The sequence below is a fragment of the Trachemys scripta genome, chromosome 15 (genome assembly GCF_013100865.1).
Source record: "Trachemys scripta elegans isolate TJP31775 chromosome 15, CAS_Tse_1.0, whole genome shotgun sequence".
NCBI lineage: Eukaryota > Metazoa > Chordata > Testudines > Emydidae > Trachemys > Trachemys scripta.
In genome coordinates, this window is record NC_048312.1 from 30,934,477 (window position 1) to 30,957,217 (window position 22,741).

A 22,741-nucleotide genomic window follows, 5' to 3' on the forward strand; every position below is an offset into this window, starting at 1 on the left:
CCTGCTTGCGAAGATGCTCTTCCCTCTCTTCGTTAGGTGGAGCCCGTCTCTGCCTAGCACTCCTCCTTCTTGGACACCATCCCATGGTCGAAGAATCCAAAGCCTTCTCTCCGATACCACCTGCGTAGCCATTCATTGACTTCCACGATTCGACGGTCTCTACCCAGGCCTTTTCCTTGCACAGGGAGGATGGACGAGAGCACCACTTGCGCCTCAAACTCCTTTATCCTTCTTCCCAGAGCCACATAGTCTGCAGTGATCCGCTCAAGGTCATTCTTGGCAGTATCATTGGTGCCCACGTGGAGAAGCAGGAAGGGGTAGCGATCTGAGGGCTTGATGAGTCTCGGCAGTCTCTCCGTCACATCATGTATTCTAGCTCCTGGCAAGTAGCAGACCTCTCGGTTTTCCCTGTCGGGGCGGCAGATAGATGACTCAGTCCCCCTGAGGAGGGAGTCCCTGACCACCACCATCCTCCTCCTCCTCCTCTTGGGAGTGGTGGTTATGGAACCCCCATCCCTAGGACAGTGCATCTTTTGCCTTCCAATCGGTGGAGTCTCCTTCTGCTCCCTTCCCTCAGATGTGTCCTCTAGTCCACTCTCCGCATTAGTACCTGTGGAGAGAACATGGAAACGATTGCTCACCTTTATCTCCATTGCTGGTACATGGACACTCCTCTTTCTCCTCCTGGAGGCCACATGCTGCCAAACTTCTTCACCATCCTTCTGTCCCTGCTGCGCCGCCTGCTCTGAATCTTCAGAACGTTGTGGCCATAGAAGCATCTCCTGACGTCTGTCCAAGTTGGTTCTTGTCTCCGTTCCACCAGTTCTTCTGGCACCATAGAGGCTTCCCGCCTAGACAGGATCTGAATTTTTATTGTAAAAAAGATTTGGGGGGGAGGGGAGGCGGGAGAATAAAACCTCTCCAGCCATTTTTGTCCCAAAAAATTAAACAAGGACAAAAGCCCAATTTTCCTCCCTTCACAGGTCACCATGGGAACTGGCTGCTAGAGTCCTGAAGAAACAATACAGCTAAACAGCGAGAGAAGCAGGAACTAACACACTTTGCTCTCCCCAGCATATGGCTCTTAACAGTCCAGGCATTTCCAGTGCTGGAGAGGTCATTAGCTGAATGACTAGATCAGGAGCAGGCAACCTATGGCACGTGTGCCAAAGGCGGCAAGCAAGCTGATTTTCAGTGGCACTCACACTGCCCGGGTCCTGGCCACCAGTCCAGGGGGCTCTGCATTTTAATTTAATTTTAAATGAAGCTTCTAAAACATTTTAAAAACCTAATTTACTTTACATACAACCATAGTTTAGTTATATATTATAGACTTATAGAAAGAGACCTTCTAAAAACATTAAAATGTATGACTGGCATGTGAAATCTTAAATTAGAGTGAATAAATGAAGACTTGGCACACCACTTCTGAAAGGTTGTCGACCCCAGACTAGACTCTAGGCCTAACAGAGACCATTAAAAGACAAAAATCGCTGTGAAAGAAGCACATGTTGCCTCATTAACGCCACTTTACTTTAACCACAGGTTTGTTGGCTTGTCCATCATCAGGAATCTGCCTCTAGTGCAGCCATATGACTGGGGCTTGCACAGACAGGTAGAGCTGCCACTGTGCCTCAAAGGCCACAGAATGGGGCTCATGCTAATCTTCATTAGCAAAGGCCTTGCACCCCTACCCCACTAAGGGGCAGGAAAACCCTGCTGCCTTGTGGGAATGACCCTGCATGCAGTGCAGGGGCTACACAGTCTGGGGTTCTGATAGGTTGGTCAATTTCAGCAGAGAGGACAACTTCCAGGTGATCAACTCAACCCCCAGGCGGCTGGAAAACACCACAGTGGGGGGAATACCAGGTCCAGTAGGCCACACACCCAGACCAGCCACAACTGACTCAAGTGACTTTTATTCATTTAAAAAATATATATGAAGTAATACTGAACATTTCCTACAGCAAACAGAGCCCCTCTCTTCTCCATGAGGCATAACTCCACACATCTACGCCCCTGCAGCCTTCATCCCCACTGGAGGTTGGGTAAGACTGGCCATCCTCCAGGGGGTGGAGCTTGAAGGGATGGGGGAAGGTCCTGTATTGGAGGCCAGCCCGGGGGGTACTGAAAAACCAACGTCTTCTCCGTCAGGGAACTGGGTGAGAGAAAGAAATAGCAGCATCAGGTCAGATCCAGCCAGGCTGAGTCATGGTGGTGCTCCCTCTGCCCCCCTCCTCTCCACCCCATTATCATCCTAGTTTTTCAACAGCCACCAGACCTGCCCCCCACAAGAATGAACCTCCAGAAGTATTAGGGGCCATAGGGCTGTCTAGGGAGTTGGTAGAAATCTGAGACTTGGGAGACTTGAGCCAGACAGCAGCAGCTGGTGAACAAAATAAGCAGAGGAGCCGCAAGTAGCAAAATTTGTGCAGGTAGCACAAATCCCTCCAACCTTCCCTGACCGGCCTTTCCAAGGGAAACCCTGGGACTCTGGTCAGGAGGCAGCGCAGGGAGAAGAGATGGCAGAGGGAAGGGTTCTGCTGGGGAAGGGAGCCAGTGGGGAAATGGGAAGACAACAGAGGAATGCAAAGCTGGGACATTTTACAGTCAAGAGCACGGGATGAAAAAGTAGCATTTATCCCTCTATACACTGCTTTACTGCTCTCCTAGTTCCAACCTCTACCCCATCTTCACAGCAATAATCCCGGGAAAGGATCTCTGTGCAAGCAGAGAGGAGCTGCTGAAATGTCTGGGTGCTTTGTGACAGGCCCCACTGCTGGGTGGGAGATGTTTTCCTGATCTAGCCACTGGGAAAGCCACACCTCCTCTCCCTGTTGTGTATCAGTTAAGGTTGCTGCAGACAAGCAAGGATGGGAAAAGTTAAGCCACCTAATCTGACCTAACCTTCCACCCACAGCTATACACCTCATTGCTAGAGCAGTTGCCACATGCCCCAGCCTTGACTCTTTCCCTTAGGCATGCCAGCCTCCAGCACTCCAGGGAGCTGGCTTCCCAAAGCTCTGCAGAGAAAGGGGGGGGGGAAGGGTGTCAGGCTGGTCTTTGTTGTGGTGGGGGTTTGGGGCCAGCACATCCCAGAGAGAGAGAGTCACCACCACAGCAGATGCATTTGCCCTGCGCTTGCTGCCTGAACAGGTGAAAATTTGCAGTTAACACTAGCAGGCAGCCCCTCCGCCCAAAGCACAGCACTCCCATGCCAGAGGTGAACTCCTCTCTTGCTCCGGAGAGGATAATTAATCATTCTGCACATCAAGGGCCAAAGCCAGCCGAGGTGTCACTCTATTATCTCTGGAACAGGGATGCGCTTGGCCCTTTAAGTCTTCCATTGGCAGGCAACCTGCCCCCTTTCCAGCAACTCCTCAGTGCAGAAAAAGAACTCATTTGTTCTCCAGCACGAGTCCTGACAGCCGCTTTCACTGATTCTCGGGGGCTTCTACCTCTGATCCTCACGCATCTCTTTTTAATTGTTATGCCAGGATGAATGTAATCAAGCTCCTTTACATAATAGTCCTTATCCAGAGAATCGCGGAGTCCAGACCATGCGCTGGAATTGACTAGTAACGTTTAGTGCATTACCTTTCATGCGGTCCAAGTGAAACGATCATTCAGGGATGGTCTAGATAATACTTAGTCTTGCCATGAGTGCATGGGACTGGACTAGAAGACCACTTGAGGTCCCTTCCAGTTCTATGATTCTATGATTCGGGCTAATGTTTATATCCCCTTGGGGGAGCTTCTTCTGGAGTTTGGATGACATTGCAGATGCTTTTGGCGTCTGGTGGTAACATTGCTTTTGCTACATTTAGGCTTTATCTATACACAAAAGCTGTTCTGCTTTAACTAGACCAGTATGGCTAATGCCATATGACCTCCCATAGTGTGGACGCAGTTATACCAGTGTAAGAGTGCATACAGGGGTACAGCTATACCCATACAAGAAGGGATCAAGTCTGACTTCCTGCGTGGCCCAGGCCATTACATCTCACCCAGATGCCCCTAATTGAACTTAATGACTTGAGTTAAACCGAAGCACTTCAGTTCACAGGCAGAGAACACAAGAGACCGAGGTGCCACCAATGCCTGAGGCCCCAGCAACGGCAGGGAATTGATGAAGTGAGATGTGCCCAGATGATTCCAGCTAGTGCTCCATGCTCCATACTGCAGAGGAAGGAGAAAGACCCTTCCCAGGATAAGACAGGGAAATGGGTTACTTGCCCCCTGCTGCCAACGTTCTCAGCACTGTCTACGGCCACCCACACATTAGCTGGGTGTCTCAACGCCCTGTGAAGCATCTCACAGTGGAAAGTGAAGGCTCCTTCCCAGACAAAACAGAACACATGGTTGCTCAGGACAGCAAAATAGCAAGGGCTGCTGGGTGTCCTGTGGCTGTTTGTGTGGGTAAGCGTAGCTGAGGGATAGACATTTGCCAGGTCCGTCTAAAGGTGAAGTTCTTACATGAATGATATTCAGCTCCTGGCTGGCAGATGCACCAGCAGTATCTAGTGGAGCAAAGAGGAGCTTAGCAAATAAAACACCCAGCATCCAATGCCTCCTGCCTGCTTCTAATGACCAGGGAGACAGGTGCTGGTTCGTGGCCATTCCACTTGGTACTGCACGAGTCCCTGAACAGGACAAACAAGGGGCGACCGCACTGCATGGGTGCCAAAGTTATTCATTGCAAGCAGGCTCTGCTGCAGGGCTAAGAGCAGCCAAGCAGACAGATGGGAGAAAAGGAAAGCAGCACATCTAGAAACACTCCAGAAGGAAGATCGTGTCCAGACCAATGCGGAAGGGACAAGAGTAAACAGAAAAGAACAAAAGAGAGATCTGGCACCTGACCAAGCAACAGCCAATTAAGCCTGCGGCACAGTCAGGTGAGCGAGACAACAGGCAATGCCAGGCTGTCAGAATGCCACTGGGAGGGGCTGGTTCCATTCCACTGCTAGCAAACCAGAAGGCAGGGGCTGTGCAGGGAGGACAAGCAGAGGGCAGAGAAGCTGTCATCGAGCCGGGCTCAGCGGTCTGTCCGTGGAACTCGGGTTGTTAATGACACACTACACTTCAGTGGCATTTTCCACCCAGAGATCTCCAAGCACTGTGCAAATGGAAGGGAAATATCACTAGCTCACATTAGATAGGGAAACTGAGGCAGAGAGAGAGCAAGGCTGAGATTTCAAAGCCATCGGTATGTAAGGGGACTGTTGGTCCTTACTAAAACTCACTGGGGGTGTTTTGGTTAGCTAGCTCCTGGTACCAAAAGAAAGGGGAAGGGTCGATGGGAAATCAGTATCCTGAGACTGACAGTCCCCAGGACCAATGGGGAAAGGCCAATGCTCGAGGTCAGTCTGACTGACAGGGTGGGCAGGCTAATGAGGGAATCAGGAGGCCGGAGTCCCGTCCTCTGTGTGAGCTGGAATTGCCTGGAACAGAGTGGGGCCCAGCTAAGAAGAGAGCAGGGGCACAAGCTGAGCTGGGGCGAAGGGTCAAACCGGTAAAAGCCAGAAAGAACCAGAGAAACAGCCCAAGGAGAAGGTCAGTGCTGGGAGCGGAGCCGTAGCAACAAGAGCCATAGAAAAAGTCCAGAGAGCAGCTCCATGCTGGGGGGCGAGTTGCAGGAGCCAGAGGGGCCAGAGAAGCAGCCCAGGGGGCTGGAGGCACAGCAGCAGCGGTGCTGGGGCTGGAGCCAGGGCAGTGAGCAGCTGGGGAGAGTGAGGGGGACCCTGGGCAGAGGACCCCAGTGCAGGGAGATGCCCCTAGCCAAGAGGCCTTGCAGGCCAGACCTGGAGGGGGATCATAACTCCGATGGGGGGGGTCGATGCTGGGAAGAGGGTCCTGCCACCTAGAGCCTGAGGGCGTGTGGCCACCGCCAGAGCAAGTGTCCGACATGCAGTATCCCTGCAGTACAGCCAGGGCCTGGGAGGGAGGCCTGGGACTTGTGAGTGACAGACTGTGAACTTTACAACCAGCATCTCTGGAATGTAAGGGATGTTCCTGTGCCACCAGAGCGGGGTTATGTGTTTTCCTTTAGCCTTTCACATTTTTAACTTATTTTTTAAATTGGTTGCTGTTTCATAAATTGTATTTGCTTGAACTGTATATAATGATCAGTGAGTCAGGGAGGTGTCCAGAGCGCAGAGAGCACCCTGGAGTGGGGACACCCTAGCCAGTGCCCTAAGTGACCCCAAGATTGGGAGTCGAGCTCCCCAGGAATTGTCGGGGTTACAAGGACTCTGCCAGACAGGAGAGTGGTAGGGGAGCCCTCGAGGTCAGGCAGACCTCTGGGTAAAGGGAGTGGGAGCGAGGACTCGGATCCTTTCGCTAGCCCATTTCACCGGGGTAGCGTATAAGCCAGGAAAGTTCCCCACAATAGCGGGACCCATCCCCAGTTTACAAGTGCATGCAACCCTGATCTGTGCGTGCAAGTCCAGATTTGCACAAGCAGGTAGGTATGACGTACACACCCAGCGCACGTGCATAGTTTTGAAACCCAGGCTTTAAGTGACTTGCCCAAAGGGTCACAGCAACTCACCAGCGGGGTCTCCTGATTCCCAGCTCCCAGAATCAATCCACTAGCTTAGATTCTGCTCTGACTAACCTCCAACATCTTTAAGATTCAAGGAGGCTGGGGTGAAGAACGGGACCATCTTCTGACTGGGGCAAGGGGAGCTGCCAGCCTCACATACCTGTTGCTCTGAGCCAAGCTCACCCTCTTTGCTCTCTTCTCCAGCCAGTCCTCTACTGTGCCAGCTGGGACCTCTGCTCCTTCCTCCTTTGATCTCCTTTCCTCTGTTTGGGAGAGAGAAGGTAAAGAGGGACCCGTCAGAGTGCCAGCCCTGCAATCCTGCTCATCCTGCAACACTTTCCCTGCAGTGAATCAATAGCTTCTCCAATACAATCCGGTCCCTCCTCCCCTGCTGGCCACCTGCATCTGGATGCTTGGCTTCGCCATGGCCAGGGGCATACCCAGGAGCATCCATTGCCAGACACATGCCCAGCAATGGAGACTGACATGCCCAGCTATTCAGAGAGACTAACAGCCTCCGCATCTGGGAGGGTGTCAGCTTCCTCTCCTGCAGCGCTTAGCCTCTGCTGGCCCGCAGCCCTGAAAGATTTCCAAGGACCTGTCCGTCTGATTGGCAGGGAAGTAACCAGACACCTCAGCCCCGGCTAGCTGGCTGAAAAAAGGAGCATTTGTATCAATTGATGCAGTTAGCAAGTTGCAGGATGTGTGTGTGTCTCAGACAGACACACACACAGGGTTTCTGCTGGAAGATAATGGGGACACTGCCAGCGTTTGTTCTTGGGGCATTTGCTTCTCAACACATCACAATCCCAAACACTTATGAGGGGCAGGCCAGAGCCAGAGGGATTGCTGGATCAATGGGCAGTGTAGTCCAGCAGCCGGTCTCTGACCAAGGCCAATAGCAGATATTTCAGAGCATAGCACAATGAGGGGCGAGGGGGAGGGTACGGCTAACCTTCCTTAACCTCTGCTCAGCCAGCCAAGAAGAGGAGGGGGTGAAAGTGACTGTCACCTTTGCACTTTCTTGATCCCTTGGGCTGCCAAGAGCCTGTTCAGCCCCAGCATAAGAGAGCAGCCTCAAGATTGCTCTAGCTTACCCCATCTGGTAATAGCTCCCTAGGCACTGTTCTGCCAGCTGGAGGTAGCCAGAGTGCAACGGCATCCAGTTACACCCTTTCCTGTGGCACGCGCCCTATGTCCAGAGAGAGTGTTGTACGGAGCCAGCTAGCATGGCTCTGAGAACACCCCGCGCGGGGGGAATTCCCAGCTGCCCCGTTTGGGCAGCTTTGTGCCCCCAGAACAGCATGAAGGGGCCATGGCATGGGCCAGGGTCTAGACCTCTGTGCTGACATTAACAACACAATCACACCCTGACAGCGGGCAAGGCAGAGACAACCTGCTAGATGCTCACAGCTCCGGGAGTCTGCAGCCTAGGTTAAAGTTTCCAGCTGATGGAACTGGGAGTGCAGCTTTAAAACACTCTGAAATTAACAAAAGGAAACCAAACATCAAGTCCTGTCTCGCCTTTCTGGCAGTGGCCAGTAGTGTCTCGTGTGGTACAGAAGCACCAAGACTAGGTTACAATGGATATAAAGGACAGACAGACCCTTGGAGCGCTCTAGCTCCCTGACAAACACAGCATTTGCCGCCCCTTGGCCCCTTCCACAAGGTGCCTGCTCAGCATCAAGACATCATATGTCAGGCTTTTAAGCAAAATATTATACATTTCCAGACAGGGTGTGAAATTAATATCACTCCAGCAGAGTGAAGGATCGCTCCATTCTAATGGTGGCAACACATTATTCATCTGCCTGGTGAATTTTAATGAGGACAATGTGCTACACAATGAGCAACTGGAGATGGATAATTTCCCATACCCGGAATTCGCAGCCTTTGCTAAGGGGGATTGGTTTGATCCCACCAGCTGCATGTCACTCTAAATACAGTGATGAGGATCTTTGCTGGAGAGCTCTGTTCTTCTGCTGTTCTCCCTGGAGAGCGGGGAGGGATCCCCCGTTTAGAATGGCCACCCAGCATAGTCCCAAACCAAAGGCTTGATCAGAAGGGGTGCACAGGGGGGGTAGGAATGATAGTCCAGTGGACAGGGCATTGGACTGGGGCTCAGGAGTCCTGCGTTCATTTCCTGGCTCAGCCAAGGACACACCAAACATCTATGGGCAAAAAGAACAGGAGTACTTGTGGCACCTTAGAGACTAACAAATTTATTAGAACATAAGCTTTCGTGGACGACAGCCCACTTCTTATGCATCCGAAGAAGTGGGCTGTAGTCCACGAAAGCTTATGTTCTAATAAATTTGTTAGTCTCTAAGGTGCCACAAGTACTCCTGTTCTTTTTGCGGATACAGACTAACACGGCTGCTACTCTGAAATCTATGGGCAAGTTCTTTAGTTTCAGTTTCCCCACTGGCATTCCTATTGGGATGAATCTACCAGTGATTGTGAAGTGCTTGGACACATGGTGATGAGGGACACAGAAGTACTTAGACAGGTTTCTCTCCTGCATCCGCCTTGTGCTGGGATTGCCTTTCTACCCTACTTCTTCTATTCAACAATGCTTTTCAATGCCTCTGTTAAAGCTGTTTTATTCAGCCAGCAGGGGGCACTCATGAAATAAACTGCCCCAAAGCATCTCCATGACTTCAGCTCTGCTGAGACTGAATGGGAGCAGGTGGGACTCCGCAGACCCTCGGAGCCAGAGTCTGCTCTCCGTTACCCCACAATAAATCTACTCCAGATCTACACTGGTTTAAGTGAGATGTGACTCTGGCCTCTGGTGTGCACATTAAAACATCCAGTTAGCTACTTGTTCAACAACATGAGTTTCTGCGCCAAGGTGCTCTGATCCTCAGACACCCACATACAGGCAGCAGGGATCAGATACATTTAGCTCTATCCTGCTCTCTGCACACCCGCTTTCCTCTGCAACATTCCCCTCCCCAATCCCATGTTGCCTGGGATGATCCTAGGTGCCAGTGCATTTGGGACGCTCCCAAAAATTGGGATGGATTTGCCAGAATCTACAGTTTAAGCTTGAGAGGCAAGGTTCTGAGCCCATCTGCCTCACTAATAAAAATACATGTACAATACCGAGTACACAGCGAAACAGACAGTAGGAATGGCAGCAAGACTGGGGGGTTCGGTTCAAAGCCTGACGACAACCAATTAAAGAGTGGCTGTAGTGAGTAAAGTGCCTCTCTAACGACGCTGTGAGGGGTTTCCAGATCAAGCTTCTCTCTCCGTGTGGCTTCCAGAACAGGTTTGTTCAACTGGGGGAAGGGGAGGAATATATCTATCTATCAGCTTTTGACTCGCACAGTGACAGTGTGCAAAGCTCATCTGGGATCGGAGAGTCAAGCTGGGTTCGCTCGGCATCTGACATCAGCATCTGTTACAAAGAGAGATGAGCCAGAACCAAACCTTCAGAGCAGAGCAGCCCAACGCATCCTGAGCAAGTTCAGATCCAGATCTGAACTTTGGGCCACTCTCTGGTTAGGAAGCTTCTGCAACCAGAACTTCTCTGGCTCCTCTGCAGCAGTGCATGAATGTGAAGGGACTCCGGCTCTCTCCCACATCTGTATGGGCTTGCCAGGGCCGACAAGAGAGATTGGGGTGCATCAGTACTATGAGCATGAGGGACTCAACGCAGCAAGGAGCCAGTAACTGTGTGTAAGAAGATGCCAATTTTACTGTCACTTTTCCTGACCATAACTGCATTTAAGACGACAACCCTCACATGTCTCGCTGCTGAATGACACAGCAGATCCAGCCAGCGAATGCTCTGAGGCAGATAGTTGGGACACTGCTCCCCATCCTACTACAGGGGGAAACTGTTGCTCCAGGACACGCACATTGGAGTGGCAGCACAGGCAGCTAAAACCAAACTGGTCTTGATGCCTAAGCCACTGTAAAGCAATGAATGGTAGAGAAAAGCTCCTATTTTACCCTCAAATGTGACACAAAAACAGGGGGACACCCACCTCAATTAAAAGGCAACAATTAAAAAAATTTTTCCTTTGATTAACCAGTGGAACTCACTGCCACAAGGTTATCGAAGCATTTAACTGGATTCAAGAAAGGATTTGATATTCATATGGCTAATAAGAACAGACAGACATATTAGACAAGCTCTCGTGCTTCAGGGTATAAGCCAACCACTAACAGCGCTAGGAGGAAACTTTCCGTAGGGGCAGGCTGTTCCATAACTTTTCTTTATGGGGTTTCTTGCACCTTCTTCTGAAGTATCTGACCACTGTTGGAGATGGGAGGCCGAGCTAGATGGGCCTCGGCTCTGATCTAGTCTGGCAATTCCTATGTCCCATACGCAACACACAAAAGGGAATTAGAGCTGGGCTGCTCGAAGAACCCTGCCAAAGATTGATTTTTGTCCCTCCCTTGACTCCATCTGAGGCACAGAGCAGCCACCTGCAGCAAGTTAATAACTTCTGCAAGTGATGGGTTCTGGGACTGCTGCAAAGGAGAGACCCACCCCACCTGGCAACTGTTTGCTGCTCCCACCCCTTGTGACTGTGACTCAGCCCTAACAATCCCCTGCATCCTGTAGCCAGACCATCTTATCACAATCCCACAAGCTAAGCAGGGGCAGGTCAGCAGTCGGATGGGAGACCTCCAAGGAGCAGGGAGTGGGGCTGGTAATCCAGTAAGTGGCACTATCCCCTGTGAGTCAAGATCGCTGGTCCAACAAGTCCTGTGTCACATCCCCAGCAGTGGCCTGTGGTGCATCTTGTGGGACAGAAAATGGATGTAAAGGGAATTCTTTACTGGGACAGATACACAGATCCTATGGAGCTCTCTAGCTCCCTGACAAACACAGCCTTGTGCTACCTAGTGCCACCACGCGGGGCCTTCCTAAATCCTGGCCTGGCCTCAGCATACTGTACCTCTTGCCTGGCCTCTGGACTCCTGCGAGGTGCTGCTGACTACTCCACATGGCGGATACACTTGGTTAATTGCAGTCTGTTCCTGCCTGACCCCTAGCATTAACACCACTTTACCCTGTCTCTCTGAAACTCTCCTGGCATCTGGCTCCATTTTACAAGCCCAGCTACAGTATCTGACCCCGATGTCCCACGCCTGTGAATCCTGCCAGCTGACTGCATGCTGTGCAGCGCTACCTTGTGCCAGCTGTGCTCTCCGACCATTCATGTGATCCAGATTTTCCATGTTACTAGATCCCACCTCCCTTCCACTGTGCTCTTCATTCACAGCCTTAAAAATTCCAGAAATTCCAGAAATTCCCAGTCAGCCCTTGTCAGGCTAAACCACCCTGGGTCTCTCATCACAGCACAAACCAGCTCCCATGGCCAGCCTTTACTCACAAGAGGATTTCCATTGACATGACTGAGACTGCTCCCAGGAGCAAGGTGAGCATAGCCCTGAAGCCAGACATTTATACCACACTCCTCCCAGTGGTGCCAAGTCTAGATAAGAGCCCTGCCTGTCTCTAGCCATCTAGGCTGCTCACTCCTTACAGGGGAATTGCTTTAATTCAAGAGTTAAGTTTGTAAAGCCAAGGGCAAGGGTTCCAAGGAGTCCCCCTGGCCAGTCAATTCAATTCCCCACTTTCATCCAATCAATAACAAATGTACTTGGCACACAGCCCTGTCAGATCCTGCCCTCTCCCTGTGGCTCCACTCAGGACAGCTGTTGCCATGGGCGGCGCGTGAACCGCCAGTTGGGGGAGGCTAGCCCCCAGCCCCACCCCTTCCGCCTGAGTTCCCACTCCTTCCGCACGACCTCACTGGAGCCCAGAGCCCCCCCACCTTCACCCTACAGCCACCGGCCCCTGCCCCAGGCTAGCCCCCCTAGCCCTGGAGCGCCGGGAGGGCCAGCAGCGTGGCCCCAGCCTGAGCCGGGGGCCACCGCACAGGGGGACTGGAGCTGCTGCCTGTGGCACGCAGAGCAGGAATTGGGGGGAGGGCCTGGGGGCAGAGCATGGGTGGGGCCAAGTCTGGCTGTTTGGGGAGGCACAGCCTCCCCCAGCCCATGGTACCCACCACCCATGGCGGTTGCTTCCCCTGCTATAAATAACCTTAAATGGCTAGAGTTTTACAGGTTCTTTCAGTTTAACTGACTTCCCGACCAGCCCCTTGTAGGGCCTTGCAGCAAAGAAGGGTCACCAAGAGGTTCCGCCCAGGGATGCAGGAGCAGAGAGAAAAGGAGGCGAGATGGCAAGATGGGCATTGCTTTTCTGTGTGTACGATGCGAGAGGCAACCGTCGCTGGCTCTCTCCATCCCCCACGTGGCTCCAGTGGAGGGATTTTTACTGACTGCCAGCGCCGGTCAGGGAGCGATTCACAGAGAAGCCTCGGGGATGTGCAGCCTGACTCAGCAACAGCCAGGCCTCTCCCTCCCACTCTTTCAAATCTAGAGCAAAGGCCAGGGGTCCCAAGAGTCCCCCCCAGTTAGCAGCCCCCCCCCTTGCCAGCTTAAGGCTGTTCCCTGCTGGACTGTTATCAATGCGATAGTCGACCTCTCCGACTCCTGGAAGCCTGGGCAAGTGACTGGCTTGGAGGCGGTCAACAATGCTTGACCCTCGGTTTCTTAGCCTGGGGAGGTCATGATCCCCAGGAGGCGTTGCAGCTGCCTTCCCTTTCTTCAGGGCTAGATGGAAGGGGGATCATCTGGAATCACAGTATGGAAAAGCCATGGCCTCCCCCAAGACTGGCCAAGGGGAGAAGACCCCCAGCATCTTCTTTCTAATCCCTTACCCCATCCCAAGCTCCACTCCCCCAGAAGCAGAAACCCTGAATCCAGGTCCCTGTGCATGCCCCATAGAGGACCCAGCTAACTCTAGATCAACCTTTCCTGGGGTTTGGAGAAGCAGTTTCCCTTTAATTGTGGGGAGGGGCTGCGGGGAACCACAAAAGTCTGAGAGTTTGGGAGGATGTGATGCACTGGTGCCCCCTGCTGGTGACAACTCATATAGCTGGCTAGCAAAACCTTCTCCCAGCCATGCTGCAGAGAACCCACATAGCCCAGAAAGCCACCTTCCCACGCCCATTACTGGGCCGTAACTCTGAGCAGTAACATGCACAGGTCTCTCCCTGTGCCAGGAAATCAGGGAAAGAATCCATATAGGAAGTGGCCCCATCTCCAGTAGTGTTACAGGCTCAGATGGTGAGGAGTAGCTGGGGGGCCGGCAGGATGGATCTGCACTGATCATTCCATGCAGCTGCGCAGTCCCACAGACTGTCATTGCACAATTGCTCCTCTGTGCCCCCTTGTGCCCCACCAACACTCTGCAGTCAGGATTCACAGTCCTCACAAATCACTTGGCAGTTTCTTGTTCCATCCTCCCTTCTCCCAATATTCACCTTGTACCTGTGCGTTCAGCTTCTCCAGATCCTCCTCAGTCATGTGAGAGAATCTGCAGTTGAACCCAAAGTCGCATTGCCCTGGAACAAGAAACAAATGCAGGCAGATTAGAGCAGGGCTCACTCCAAACAGCAGACGAACAGGCTTGGTCTCCCCCATGCATCTGCACAAACAGCCTCCATCCTTCCCTTTTTTACTCCTGGGGGAATTCTGCACCACTGCGCATGCGCAGAATTCACATTCCCTGCAGATTTATTTGCTTCCCTGCAGAAAATTGACTTTCTGACAGGGAAGCCACAAGAGTAGTCATGTGACCCTACCCAGCAGGTGCCCAGGGCAGCCAGCGGAGAGGTAAATCACTGTGGGGCGGGAGGCAGGCCTGGGGAAGACCCAGCTGATGGCTCCTACCCTGTGCCGGGCTCAGTTGCTAGTCTGGTTGGCATGGGGAGGATGGGACTTCCTCTTCCCCTACACAGCACCCAGATCAGAGTCAGACCCATCCCCAGATTTCTCTCCAGGATGCAGGAAGGTCTGCAAACTCCCCCGCACCTTGGACCCATCGCTCCTCAGCTGCAGGGGGAGGGATCACTGTACAGGGAGCTACTCCCCCAGCTGCCAAACCCTCATGCATCCGCTGAGCCTCATCCCCCTACCCAGCACCCCCCTGACAAGCCCGACTCCCTCTGCACCTGGACCTGGACCATCCCGACAAGCCACCCGGATCTCCACCCCACTTAGCCCCAACCAGCCGCACCTGGATCCCCAACTTCACTGAGCCCCACACCACTAGCATCTGGACCACCCCACACCCAGATCCCCCTGCTGAGCTCTATCCCCTCCCACACCCAGACACACACACACCCCGCTGAGCTCCAACCACCTTCACCTAGACCATTACTGCTGCACCCAGAACCCCCCAACAAACCTTTCTGCACCCAGATCCCCTCTGCACCTGGATCCCTCACTGAGCTGCCCACACTCAGATTGCCCCACACAGAACCCTCTCAACCCACACCTGGATCCTCCCACACTAACCATCCACACTTGGATGCTGCCTTGCTGAGCCTGCCTGCCCACACCTGGTGCACCTGGCACTGAGGGGCAGAGCCCTGGGGTGTTTCTGAGGCAGGCACGGTCCTTGCGCTGTGTCAGGGTCGGGTGCAGCCTCACCGCTGAGTCTGTGTCCCAGGGGAGAGCTGCACAGTGATCTCCCACCTCTGTGCAGCCAGTGGCCTGTGTTCCCCAGTGCCATGCTGGAGCCTCCATACTTATTTGACAAATAAGATTTGCAGAATTTTCAGACTTTTAAAATACTGTGCACAGAATTTTTAATTTTTCTGCGCAGAATGTCCTCAGGAGTAAAACTTTTTACATGCGTGTGCACATGGGGGTCCACACAAGCACACCCAGCAGCTCCCCGCCATACTCTGTTAGGCACAACTTCCAGGCCAACCCAGAGCGGCACTGACCTGGCTAACAGAAATTTTTTTGAGCTAGTGCACCCAAGTTATCACTGTATGGAAAGACACCATGCAAAAACCTAACCTGTTTGCAGAAATTTCCTGCAGGGCTTCTTGCTTTGCTCCTCCAGCAGGACAGCAGCAGCATCTGGGGAAGGAAAGGAATGAGAGAGATGGGAATCAGTAGAGCCATCTCACCCAAAAACCATGCACATGTCACCACACTTGCATAAGGGCCTGCGGCCCACCAGAATCACATGCAGGTCAGCTGACCGGTGAGCAATCCTTTCACATGAGAGCCGTGAGCAGCAGCCATGGAAAGCTCACTACAAGACAACTGGTGACTAACATTTTCCTTGTCTGCAGGCTCCTCCCTTGCATCTCACTGGCTTCAGAAGATCTTGTTTTCTTTCTGCTACATGCTTCTTCTCCAGCCACACAACAGAAAAACAAGCATGAGGCCAGAGCAAAGACAGTCTGTAAAGCTCACGGGACAGAGACCGACTCTGGTTCAAACTGATGGCAACAAGGGGGGTGGTGCGCAGCAGTTCTGGAAGCTGGGCCCCCAGCACCTCATCCTGTGCATCTAGGGAACACCACGGCAAAAGTGGCCTTTAATGACTATTGAGGTTGTGCCCTGGGAATGAGCCTGGAGAGCCAAGCTGAGCCCTGGTAGAGGCAACTCCCTCAAATTTCAATGGAAACTGCAGCTGCTAATGCCAGGGCTATATTCAGTCTGGAGACAGGAGTCCTTGCTAGCCAAAAGGAAGGTGACCCCTGTAAATCAAGGTTGGGGTGGGTCACTAGGACAGCAGCACAAGATAGGCTTGGGAACGAACAAATCGGTAAGGCTATTCGGCAGCTTGCCCTGGCAAGACCCCATTGGTCCTTCCACGCTCAGCAACAGTCACCTAAACTTCCACAACCCAAACTGCACTAGGCAAACTTCCTGCCCAGCCCGAGCCCATCAGCACCACGCTGTGCCTGACCCAGCAAGCCAGGTGATTTGTCCGACTGAGGCAGTCTCTAACTCCTGGCCCATGGGAGCCCCAACAAAGGCCGTGCGATTTCCCCAAGTCACAAGGGCATCTCCTGGGCTGCAGCTGCATCTTCCAACACAATTCCACACCCGCCTCTGCCTCCTCTGTCCAAACCCTCAGTGCCACCCTCCCCCATGGTTGCGGAACCCCCATACAAACAAAGCAGGACCTTTTCTCCCCATCACACATCTCTGCTCCCCCAGCTCCCAATTCAGGTCACAGTAGTCCTCTGGGGTTTCAAGAGCTGCCTAACTCCAGCACTCTCTCTCTACACCCCTCATCCAGCACATGCCTCCTCTCTCAGCCTCACCACTGTTGGTGCAAGAGGCTTCCCTTTTGCACTTCTACCATCTGGAGCAGACTTCCTGGTTCTTTCCATCTCATTTCAAATCTCACCTGACACCCAGGATTCTTCACAGTGTGATATTGCTGCCTTGGAAATAATTTGGCAGTCATACCACCAAGTCTGGGAGGCGTCCTTGACACACTGGGATGAATGATGACGGATACAGATTACTGATGCTGATCCAGCCTCATTTACTGACCACCTCCCATGACTACCCTCCTGGGAGAAGGTTCAACTCGGCTGGCAGGACCCACCTCGGAACAGGTCATACCAGGCCTTTTTGGCCCTCAGGTGCTGCACCCCGTTCAGGTGCTTCTTCCTGTTGTGAAGATTGTCTTGAAAGGATCGGTCACAGTAGTCACAGAAATACCTCTTCCCCATTTATCCTCCGTTGGGCAGAGCAGGGTCAGTGCTGCCTGGAAAACAGCATCAGACAGATGTCAGCGCCGTGCAGTATTCATTCCCAGGGAAACCCTTACAGCTACTGCTCCCAAAGGACAAGGATATGCACCCTCTGGAGGTGTACACTTGAGAGGGATAGAGAGGAGGGGGCGAGACAGGCTAATTTAAACTATTGCTCCTCCCCCCAAGACATGGCAGCTCTGAGTCTAGTGGATAACGCTCAGCACTGCTGCAGGGAGGCTCCCATTCCCTTCCATGGTGTCTTGCTCCCTAAGCAGTGGGGGGCCAGCTAAACACACCTCCTCCCCAGGGCTGTAACCAGGGCAGGGTGAGCAGGGCAACCGCCAAGGTGCAAAGCTGCAGGGGCAGAAAAATAACGAAAAAAAACAGTAGGGGGAGCAAACATGCTTGCTCGCCCCAGGCACTAAAATGCCTCCTCACGGCACTGCTCCTACCCTTAGGGTTCTCTGCTGTGAGGAGTCCAGATCGTCCAAGCAGCAATGCCAGAGAACCTCCGCAAGCTGCCCAGCAGCTCCTGTGTGGTGAAGCAGTTACCCCTGGGAGCTGGGATGATCTCAGGAATTAGCCACCCTGGATGATAAAGTGATGGTACTGCCTAATCCAGTGCTGATCTAGCTAGAGTTTAATGCTGCCTTACAACATGCAGGATTAGCCTCTCCCCATCCTTTTCTCCTCCTTCCAGCCCACCAATGTATCCCTCCAAATGATTCCATTCCTAGACCTTCAGAAATTGAAGCAAGAGGGATTCTCCCTTCCACTGCACCCCCTGTACAGATGTCCTGGCAGCAAATAAGGGTCATATAAAACCCCTAGCCAGCTGGGAGATAATTTCCCTGGCACAGACACTGCACTGAACCACCACACATTACCTGATGCTGCCCAGCCTGGCATGGGAGAAAGGCTGGTGGAGGGCAGGGGCATGTCAAATGAGTCTCCGTAGCACTGAGCACTACAGAGATTTTGTGCTATGGTCCATTGGCAGGATCTAAAAATTATAACAGGAGCTGACTGCTCTAACTTATACTGGGGCCACGTCAGGCCCCAGAGCAGGCCAAAATCCCGATGGGCAAAGATTGCTCAAACCACCTGTGCCCCATCGCCCGCTGGACTGTGCCTGCTCGAAGCGCAGTACAGAATCTCAGCCAGTAGCAGCTGTATACTCCCGCTCTTGGAACATGACGGACACCTTACAAATACCTAAGATGGACAGATAGGTAGATAGACTCTGAAAATGCCTACCCAGCTTCAGACACCTTGATGACCAAGTCTCTGAAAAGCATGGCACAGAAATTAGCACAAGAAATAAAGACTTAAAAACAAAAAGACAGCCAGGACCAGAGCCCCCAGGAGGTTCTCCAGAGTCAGCAGGAACAATGCCATCAACAGGTGATCCCTTTAGCGCCAATACCCAGCCTTCCCTCAGAGCAGACACCTCAGGGGCAAAACAAATCACTGCTACAAAGTCAATCTATCAGCCTCCCAGAGCCTGAGAAAGGAGGTGTCTGTTCCTTTCGCTTCCAGTGCAAGATTCCTCAATGCCTGTGCCAGCCACTGCACAAATACAAGGGCCTGGAGGAATCACACACCAATAAACCCCCACCTTGAGGCACTGAATATAAATGCCTCCTTTTGGATCGCCCTTTGTTCTCTAGGTACATGATGGATGGTAAAATACTTGGATAAGAATAAGCCAGATGGGGTTGGTCTCTCTCTCTCTCAGGTTCTGATTACCCTACTGGGAAACCAACTATGTTATCTAGAACGATGGCTAAGTCTAGCTCTTGCTAGTAAAGTGCTACCATGGCTTGGATGGCCAGGAGTTTCAACCCTGGTGAGTTCTTAAGCTCTGCAGGGGTGAAGCCTGAAGCTCTGCTCTGCAGTCCTGGAAGACACAGCCCATCTTCAGCATTTACCTACCATTTGTCACCTTCTACCTGATGTACTACAAACTTTTGTAACCAACTGTGGAATCTGGCACTAGGCATATCTCAGCAGCCAGACAGCTTTTGGGATCTGTAGGGGAAAGTTCTTACAGCTTTCCACCACATAAAGGGTCACTCAAGGATTTGGGTTTTTTTTTTTTAAAGTTTCTATGTTTAAAGCCCTCTGACATCTGATTCCAGTGGATATGCCAGCAGCTGACATTAACCCAAACTCTAGATTTCAACCACCTGCTTCTGCAGTCTATTTTTACCCCAATTTCCACAAAACCAGATCTCAGATCAGGGGAAATGAGCTTGGTTTCTGCAATGGATCCACACACAAAATATCCATGGAGTTCAGTGTGAATTTCATGTCCAGAAAACATTACAGCATCAGACTCTGAGAAAATTCATTTAAATCTTTACTTTTCTTTATTTGCATTTTTCATCATTCTGGCCCCATAACTGCAGAAATTAATTCCCAAAATAAACAGCAGCAGCAAAGAGTGAGAACTCTTGTAGATTTCAGCAAATGCTACTTTCTACAAACCAGACATCCCTTGTGGTACTGGCTCCTGCATTCTTGTAGCAAGTCAGACTAGGGGGAAAAAAATATCATAAAGCTCTATTAGAGGGTCACCGGATACTCGATAATAATGGGGACGGGGATGGGACACAAAATGTTTTTTTACAAGGAGTAAGAGCAATAAATATTTTCATCTTCTTCATATAATTTCAATAACAACAGTTATTTGTTTAGATTTTAACAATCCTCTGTAGTGCTGCAATCCAGACTCTTCAGCACAGGGCTAGTGCCTGGGAATCAAAGTGAAAATGACTAGAACCAAAAGTGATATTGACTAACCTATTTCTGCTCTCCCTACCGAATGAAGCACAAAATAAACAGCATTATTGGTTAAAAGTACAAATAGATTTTTTTAAAAGAATTCCCTCAGTTTTAATAATCTTGGCTGTTACTAATAACAGGAGTAAAAAATTCTGCTTAATATTTTTTAACCTGGCTTTTCTCCTGTAATGTAATATTTGCTATTGGATCCATGCAAAGTGGACCCCCGAGTCTCTGTGGAGCCACCACACGAACATCAAGGAGCCTGTACAGGTGCAGAGGTCCATCTGCCTTAAGCCCATTTTAAAATAATATTGTTCCAGTTTAAAATCTTTTCAGAGCAACCTTTTCAAAAAGCAATAGCACAATCCAATGAGTGCAGTGGTTGGCGTAACCACATGGGCTGGGTGGTTGAAAGGATCCAAGGTACACTGCATAATCTCACACCCTTCTTCTCTAAGGGGCCTTTCACTGATTTCATTTACAGGTGCATGCAATCCAGGGAGAGGGAAGGAGATGCTGAAGAGAACATGTCTGATTTGTTTTCATCTGGGTGTAACTGATTTTTTTTGTACTGGACTCTGGGCCTCTCTCTCAATTTCCTGCTTCCTCATAATCCAGGCTCAGGGCATTTCAGCCACCTTGGGTAGGATATCTAGGCAGATGTGAAGTTCATTAAAGCCAAGTGTCAAGCTTATGAGACCCAGCTGCCAATTTAAATATGCTCAGATCTCTATAGTAACAAGTGAAACCAGTGGAGTCTGCCAGCATCTCTCCATGCTGAAAAGAGGACAAATTCTGATCTAATTTATACCAGTGTAAATCCAGAATAACTCTCAATGGATTTAGTCAGGAGTCATGCCAGCATAACTGTGATCAAAATCCAGCCAAGTGGGAATAGTTTATAGGCTTATTAGGAAGATTGCCTTAGCAGAAATGATGCTCAGCAGTTACCATTGAAAAATTGCGGCTGAGTTTTCAAAGCCACCTAAGAGATAGGTACACCTAATTCCCATTATAATTAATGGGAACTGGGTGTCCAAACCTCTTGGCCAACTTTCCAGCTTTTCTCCATGTCTCCGACACAGACAGAAACCTCCACTGATCTTAGCAGAAGCTGTGTGCAAGATCAAGGAAAGCAAATGGCTCTGCAGCCAGGACTCCATTTCTGGGTGGCTGACATGACTGAAACACAGAGAAAATGTCAGTTTTTAAGATCCATTTTAAAATTCAATTTAGATACTCATTAAATGGAAACCCTGGAAGAGAGAGGGAGGTTTTAAAGCGAATTTTCCCCTCCTCCTTTTAGTTTGCTTGAATGCAGCCCCAGATACCCCTCCCCCACACGCTTCTAAACACAGATTTACCTCTGCCCCACTGAGGTTTGCATTGATGGGGGTAATGTATAATTGCTCCCCTTGTTAAAATGAACCACTTTGATATAAATAAACAGAAGGCAAATGGGAACTGGAATTCCTCCAATAAAACGTATTCCAAGCAACTTCACCCTCCTCGTGCTATCACTAAAGTCAATGGCAGAACTTCCACTGATTTAAAGTAGAGGCAACACCAGGCCACAAAATTTAGTGGCTTAGTCAAGAAGCTTGGCCCTGATTGTCAGAGATGCTGTACACTTACAGCTTACATCAACTTCCAATTGCAGCACTTCCAAAATAGCCTCAAGCCCCCACTGTCTCAAGCTTGTGCCTTCTACCTTAGAAGTCTCTGCTCTCTAATGATAACTACTCTCACTCTCATGTGTGATCAATAAAAAAAAATAGCTGCATACACACACACACACACCAATATATGAAACCTAACATGCCTCCCTTGTGGTCCCTTCTATCCCTAGGATTCTATTTCCAGGAGCAAATGTTCTTTCCTCATGGATTTCTCTTAGTTCTGCTCATTACCCACCACAATCCAGTGTCATTATTTGTGGTGCTGTTTCATGTAGATTCAAGACTCTTTCTGTAGGTATGAAGATCACCAAGAATGTCTATTGTGCTGTGTAAAACACACAATATGCAGCTGGTCTATATAAACTTGAGCTGAAATGTTCATTATTAGATACTGATCTTGGGTGCAATTTGGGCTGCCCAAGTCAAGAAGCTTGGCCCTGATTGTCAGAGATGCTGTACACTTACAGCTTACATCAACTTCCAATTGCAGCACTTCCAAAATAGCCTCAAGCCCCCACTGTCTCAAGCTGAGCACATACAAAGGGAAGCAGCTCAAATCAGAGGCCACTGTTTGTTTGGCCTTGATGGTTCATTACTCCTCCCCACAGCAGAAGTATTTGAAGTCATGCTAACATTATAAAGCCTGGTTTGCGTTAAACGTATTCAAATCCCCACCTTCCTTCTGTGCTTTTATTGGGCCGGATTCCTCAGCACCTCGCACTAGCATAACATGGTGTGAAAGTCCCAGCCCGAGGGGCTCCATTTGAGACGCACTCTACACAAGGTGCCAGGCAAAGGGCGCCTCAGCCCATGCTGTGTGTACACGCTGCCTTGGGGTCCCTGGGGCGGAGCGCGCGAGGGGTATCAATGGGCCGGGCCGGGCCTGCATCCCCAGAAGAAATAGTTCCTCTGTCCCAGCTCTCCCGAGCCCGGCCGCCCAGGAGCCGCCGCGTTGCCCTAATCCCGCTGTCCTGACCCTACCCCAGCGCAAAGCCCGGCGCCACTCACCTCCCCACGGCCACAGCCCGACTCCCCAACCGCGCCTCCCTGAGCGCGCACCGCACAGCATGCTGGGGCTTGTAGTTTTTTACCGCCACCAGCGAGGATCCGGCGCACGCGTT

At 51.1% G+C, this 22,741-nt stretch overlaps 1 protein-coding gene across 1 annotated transcript; it reads right to left on the bottom strand.

Moving 5' to 3' along the window:
• Positions 1 to 1,903: 1,903 nt before the first annotated feature.
• ZMAT5 (zinc finger matrin-type 5) lies at positions 1,904 to 22,728 on the bottom strand. Its single transcript, XM_034790720.1, has 6 exons — positions 22,629 to 22,728; positions 17,001 to 17,162; positions 15,446 to 15,508; positions 13,900 to 13,980; positions 6,705 to 6,807; positions 1,904 to 2,158 (listed from the first exon to the last, which is right to left on the bottom strand). The coding sequence occupies exons 2-6, from the start codon at positions 17,125 to 17,127 to the stop codon at positions 2,029 to 2,031; spliced, it is 504 nt and encodes a 167-aa protein (XP_034646611.1). The 5' UTR covers positions 17,128 to 17,162; positions 22,629 to 22,728; the 3' UTR covers positions 1,904 to 2,028.
• Between the last annotated feature and the right edge of the window lie 13 nt (positions 22,729 to 22,741).

Bases quoted from the DNA above. Each gene is read 5' to 3' on its own strand.
- ZMAT5 (XM_034790720.1), bottom strand. From the start codon at position 17,127: ATGGGGAAGAGGTATTTCTGTGACTACTGTGACCGATCCTTTCAAGAC. The intron at 15,509-17,000 runs GTGGGTCCTGCC...TTCCTTCCCCAG, and splicing joins CTGGTATGACCTGTTCCGAG to ATGCTGCTGCTGTCCTGCTG. The intron at 6,808-13,899 runs GTGAATATTGGG...TCTCCCAAACAG, and splicing joins GCTGAACGCACAGGTACAAG to AGGAAAGGAGATCAAAGGAG.